General features: G+C 39.3%; 1 protein-coding gene across 2 annotated transcripts; it reads right to left on the reverse strand.

The window, feature by feature from the left end:
- On the reverse strand, positions 1-3091 carry LOC124257988 (serine/threonine-protein phosphatase 6 regulatory ankyrin repeat subunit A-like). 2 transcript variants are annotated; one of them, XM_046692099.1, is made up of 2 exons: positions 2870-3091; positions 1-1260 (listed from the first exon to the last, which is right to left on the reverse strand). In XM_046692099.1, exon 2 carries the CDS (start codon positions 1232-1234, stop codon positions 23-25), a length of 1212 nt encoding a protein of 403 aa, XP_046548055.1. In that variant the 5' UTR covers positions 1235-1260; positions 2870-3091; the 3' UTR covers positions 1-22. The 2 variants fall into 2 exon arrangements, with proteins under 2 accessions (XP_046548055.1, XP_046548117.1); XM_046692161.1 differs by lacking the exon at positions 2870-3091 and adding an exon at positions 2800-2838.
- Positions 3092-5769: the final 2678 nt, after the last annotated feature.

Below are 5769 nucleotides of genomic sequence, written 5' to 3' on the forward strand. Positions count from 1 at the left end.
TCCATGAAGTACATTTAATGAATCAATGATCTATGTAATAATGCAATGCAAGGTCATCTTTCACAGTCTCTGGTAAAGGAAGAGTCTTAATAGCTGTTTTGATGTCCCTACCAAACATACTCCTAACTTTGAATCTACACAAGTGCTGAAGCGTCCTAGCATTTCGTCCAATATGCCTGCAGTCCTTCACCACTGCGTACCAGATTGGATGTTCCTTATCCCCTGGATCATCCTCATACACTATATCTTCTTTGCCTGGGTCAGCCCCTGCCTGTATTAGGAGTTCCACCAGTTCAGCATTTCTTTGAAAAAATGCCATATAGAAAGCAGTCCTGCCTAAATTGTCCAGCACGTCCAACTTAACATTAAGGTGTCCAATGAGATACTCGGCTATCTTATTATGATCTCTGTCCACAGCATGATGCAAAGCTGTGCGCCCTTCCTTGTCCTGAATATCAGCACAGGCTCCACTAGAGCCTAACAGTTCAACAGTGTTCCTGTAGCTCCTCTTGCTGGCTAGTATAAGAGGGGTGTCACCTTGACTGTTGATGTGGTTTATGTCTGCCCCAGCATCGATCAGAACACGAGCGGTGTTCACACATCTTACAGACAGACAAAGAGGAGTGTTTCCACAGTCTCCAGTGTCATTAACATTTGCACCATTTTCCATGAGGTATTCACACATTAATGAATTTATCATAAATGCTGCAAAGAGTAGGGGTGTCATGGTGTCGTGAAATGTGCTGTTTACATCAGCACCTGCATCTACCAGCAGTCTCAACATGTCCATATTTTCTGTCAATATTGCCCAGAACATGGGTGTTGAGTCACCAGAGTCTCTTGAATCAACAGAAACACCATAATCTTCAATCAAAGATTTCACCACTGCTATCTGGTTTGCAGCACATGCAAGATGAACTGGGTACTCATTCTTCCCAGTAAGGTTTCTGCTTGTTTCCTCTGGGCTGAACCCATGAGCGATAAGGGCCTTCATGATGTCAAGTTGTCCAGTACGGGCGGCTGTGGCCACAGGAGAATATCTCAGTTGTGAATAATAGCGATCTTGGACAAGTGATGTGTATGTTTCCGGTGTGATATGGTTGTGATCTAAGTACTCAATGACCGTTTTGGCATCACCACTGGAGATCAGGCTGTACAGCTGCTCAAAAGACTTCACTGTTGCAATCGTCTTTGGTTCTGGCGGTGTCTCTGGTTGCTCTTGGTGTTCAGCCATTGTCTACCAATAACTCAAAGGGAAATCTGAAATTACAGGCATCATGCTTTAGCTGTGTTAATGAGTCATTATAAGCATGAAAAGATAAAAATCTGTGGTTAGTTGCAAGCAATGTTTTAGCATCCAAACAAAACATACCTGGGGGTAAATGTTTTATGTTTCACAATACTGTAAGCATGATGTTTATGTAAACAAGTTTGGGTAAACAAAAGGCTCTGAAGCAACTATGAGCTCAACATGAGTTGTCTCCCTTTAAAAAGTCACCATGAAAATGACATTGCATTTGCTACAGGCTGGTTACAAATTAGCCAAACTAAGAAACCACTATATTGAACTGCCTTGATAATAATAATGCCTTGTTTTAATAATTATGTTTGATGCTCTCTTGAAAGCATGCAGAATGTTGTATGTGACATAAGTGTGTGTAGTCTCAATTCTCATATGATTCTTTCTAACTTTCCAACTCAGCTTTAGACCTCCTGCGAGTTTGTTAGTATAGCATATTCGTAGCATGGTCCTGTAGATGAAGTGAAATGGGCTTTAACATGCCAATATGAGGAGACCTAATACAGAGATCATGTATGTTTTATAAATCTATTCTGTCAAAAATAGTGAACTTTACATGCTCTACTTCTGATGACTGCTGCACTGACTGACTGACTGAGTTTGGTTTTACGCCGCTTTTAGCAATATTCCAGCAACATCACGGCGGGGGACACCTGAAATGGGCTTCACACAATGTACCCATGTGGGGATTCGAACCCGGGTCTTCGGCATGACAAGCCAACGCTTTAACCACTAGGCTACTCCACCACCCCGATGACTGCTGCAACAAGCTAACACAAACATTTAGCTTAACAAGTCTGCATGAGGATAGAATACCTTTCAAAACTTGGGTAGGGTATAGGAGAGGTTGGGGATCTGTGTACACTTATTATTCAAATAATTTATCAGCTGTAATATAAAATCTATTAACTCAGTTGCTATTACTTCTGCCAATTTTAATGTAAAGTAAGTCAAATAAATACTTGTTAGTTTTTTTGTTTGTATTATCATGTTTATGAATTGGATTGCTTTCACAATGGAATTATTACACAGGACCATGATACTTATATTTCACATTAAAAAGGCCATTAATGAGACAACATGCAGGCTTTATCTGCAAGTGGAATAGGCCTTAGTATAGAATAGTTACATGGTGATGACATTACAACTGGAAATTTAAATGCATTTTCCAGATACATTTGTCCTTTAAAGTTTAAACTGGATATGATTTGTTTATGCACCAAACATGTATTGTCTAGTTGATGTTTCTTTAGCATTTGCTGGTGATAAATTTAATAATGCCATGCTCAGCAATGAAGCACCTTTTCCCGTGGTCACAGATTAATATTATCACGAAAATTTGACAATGATAACCTAATGACGGTTTCATAAATTCAACACATAAGCACCATCAGACAACACCTCAGTGATATGTCTATGGTCACTCGATGTTATTTATCTGGTGTACATGCATTCAGAATTAAGAAACTTCAAAATTCACCATATTTGTGCACACAAACCTGGATTAAAGACATGTTTACAAAAGTTATGATCCCCAGCTGAAGTGGACTATAGTGTATTTCAACAAACCTGTCTCAGTTTTCTGAATGGGAATCGAGTTATTTTCCCACTTATAACTTGCACCGTCTAAATTGCAGTCAAGCACAAGGGAATGCATTGGATGGTGTCATGATGATAAATATACGAATTTACAAAAACCGCCAGTCAAAAGCATAACATGTTTCTTTGACTGTTATTCACAATATGGTTTCTTCGTCACGTCTTAGGATAGCCAGGAGCGTCCATATTTCAAGGGAGGTAATCCAGTATTTACTCGACTTATCGACTTAATCTACTGCTACACTACTTTGATAAATTACAGAATAAGTGTTCGAATCCCAATTATTACAATTGAGGTTTTTATTTTCTTTGAATTAAATTACGATATTCATCGTTGAACCATAAATTGATACAAATATGTGCTAACAAGGCAAAAAGGGCTCACTGACATCCTCGACCTCGACACGATGTGTCAAAAAGCACTGAGAACTTCTAAGTTCAAAACATGAAAAAAACATATCAAAACCAATCTGTATCTTTCTATATAAGTATGTAAACTATTCGGTAAATAAAAAAGTGTTAAAGTTATAGGTCGCACCAGGGATACTCTACAACATTATATAGTCTCCCTGGTCGAACAAATGTTTAAGTAAAACTCTCAAAGTTAAAAAAACCCTGCAAAATATCTATGTGTTTAAGAAAATCCAAGTACTGAAATTAAACTTAGCTGGTATAGAAACTATTCACAAAGTTTGAAAAGAATCTAAGCTCTTGTTTTCAAGTTATATGTCGCACAAAAATGTCCCCGGAAAGAAGGACGGACTATCGGAATTCGTTGGTATAACAATATAACCCGAGTCCTTTTAGATCGAGGGGATAATATACTTCAATAAGGTTATCAATAAGGTTTTCCTTCTCACACTTTTCTAAAAAGGGTTCACTAGTCAGGCCGAAGACCCTGGTTCGATTCCCCGCATGGGTACAATGTGTGAATCCCATTCTGGTGTCCCCCGCCGTGATATTGCTGGAATAAACCTAAACTCACTCCGACAGCAACTGAAAATAAACATATCAGGTATATGACAGAGTGTACTCGGCGATATCCGGATGTAGTTGAATAGGCGGCGGGGTAGCCTAGTGGTTAGAGCGTTCGCTAATCACGACGATGGCACTGGTTCGATTCAACAAATGGGTACAATGTGTGAAGCCCATTTATGCTGTCCCCGCCGTGACATTGCTGGAATATTGCTGAAAGCGGCGAAACCCAACCCATTATGAGAACCTTATTGTTTGATCAACGTATATTCCTCTGTTAGTTTACCCGTGAAGGTCCGGGTTAGAATATTGATCTTCAGTAACCTATGCTTGTCGTAAGAGGCGACTAACGGGATCGGGTGGTCAGGCTCGCTGACCTGGTTGACACATGTCATCGGTTCCCAATTGCGCAGATCGATGCTCATGTCTTTGATCACTGGATTTTCTGGTGAGTGAGTGAGTGAGTTTTAGTTTTACGCCGCTTTTAGCAATATTCCAGCAATATCACGGCGGGGGACACCAGAAATGGACTTCACACATTGTACCCATGTGGGGAATCGAACCCGGGTCTTCGGCGTGACGAGCGAACGCTTTAACCACTAGGCTATCCCACCGCCCCTGGATTGTCTGGTCCAGACTCGATTATTTGCAGACCGCCGCCATATAGCTGGAATATAGTTGAGTGCGGCGTAAAACTAAACTCACCCACTCACACTGTTAGTATTTACTATGCATTGGAACACGAATTCAATCTATTTGTTACTGCATTGTCCTGTTCATAATAGTCCTTGTTATTTTAGTAGTTCATGGAACAAAGAAACAAAAACAATAATTACACCCAGGTCATTATTTACGGACAACAAAGTACAGGCAAAGAGACAATGACTTTGCCACCAGGATAAGGGGCGTGTGTATTAGGGGCTTCACGGTATTCCGGGGATGATTGATAAAGGCCACATATGTCATAATGATATGTAATCAATTGTTGGACAATAACACAATTAACCGTTGTTATACGCATATATTACAACACATGTAGCCTACATTCCCTAAACAATGTGAAACTCAACCTTGTAGTCTGAAAGTAACAATGTTTAACTGCTTTACAGATTGAAATATATTGCCTGGGTTTTGGGGATTATTTTCTGAAATGAAACGCAACGTAAACATTGTGAAAAGTGTTTTGATTGTGACTTACGTGTCAAAAACATTGTGTACGTGATTCCCAAAAATATACCCCAAACCCAAGTGTGTAACCCAAGAATAAAAGTTGTAAATCTATTTTCAGGCTTTTTTTTTGTATGTGTGGTATGACGTGTTTAAGATCCAGGTTCGAATCCCCGCATGGGTACAGTGTGTGAAGCCAATTGCTGGTGTTCCCTGCCGTGATATTGGTGAAATATTACTAAAAGCGGAGTAAAACCTCGCTCCCTCACTCACTCACTCACCCACTGATCGCTGGGGATCCATTTCAGTTTTAATGGAGTTTTTTTGTAATTTAAAAACATTAAATATATCAGAGACTCGTTAGACTACGTCAATACCAGGGCACCTTAAAGTATTTTTTGTGTGAAATTTCAGAAAGTAGATCTGCGTTTGCTTTGGTCAAGTTAATTGTTATGTTATATTTCACTACTTGTAGAAGCCATCATGTGTGTGAAGAGTTTCGTCGGAGTTTCGAAAGCTATATGATATACGCAGCTGAACCTAAAGAAAGCTTTGAATTCAGGGTTAAGTTTAATTATAATATGAAGCTGTAAGAAGGCATAAGACAAACATTTTTATTTAGACACAGAAACAAGACATCGATTCTCTATAACTGAGAAACATCTTTAATCTTCAGTTGATTTCCAAGTGTAATTTATTGAATCCACACATTTACATGTTAAACTCAG

This window comes from Haliotis rubra, unplaced genomic scaffold, assembly GCF_003918875.1.
Source record: "Haliotis rubra isolate DU_JTF1 unplaced genomic scaffold, ASM391887v1 Scf10, whole genome shotgun sequence".
Classification (NCBI taxonomy): Eukaryota; Metazoa; Mollusca; class Gastropoda; order Lepetellida; family Haliotidae; genus Haliotis; species Haliotis rubra.

Coding starts and splice junctions, on each gene's coding strand:
- LOC124257988 (XM_046692099.1), bottom strand. CDS start 1,234: ATGGCTGAACACCAAGAGCAACCAGAGACACCGCCAGAACCAAAGACG.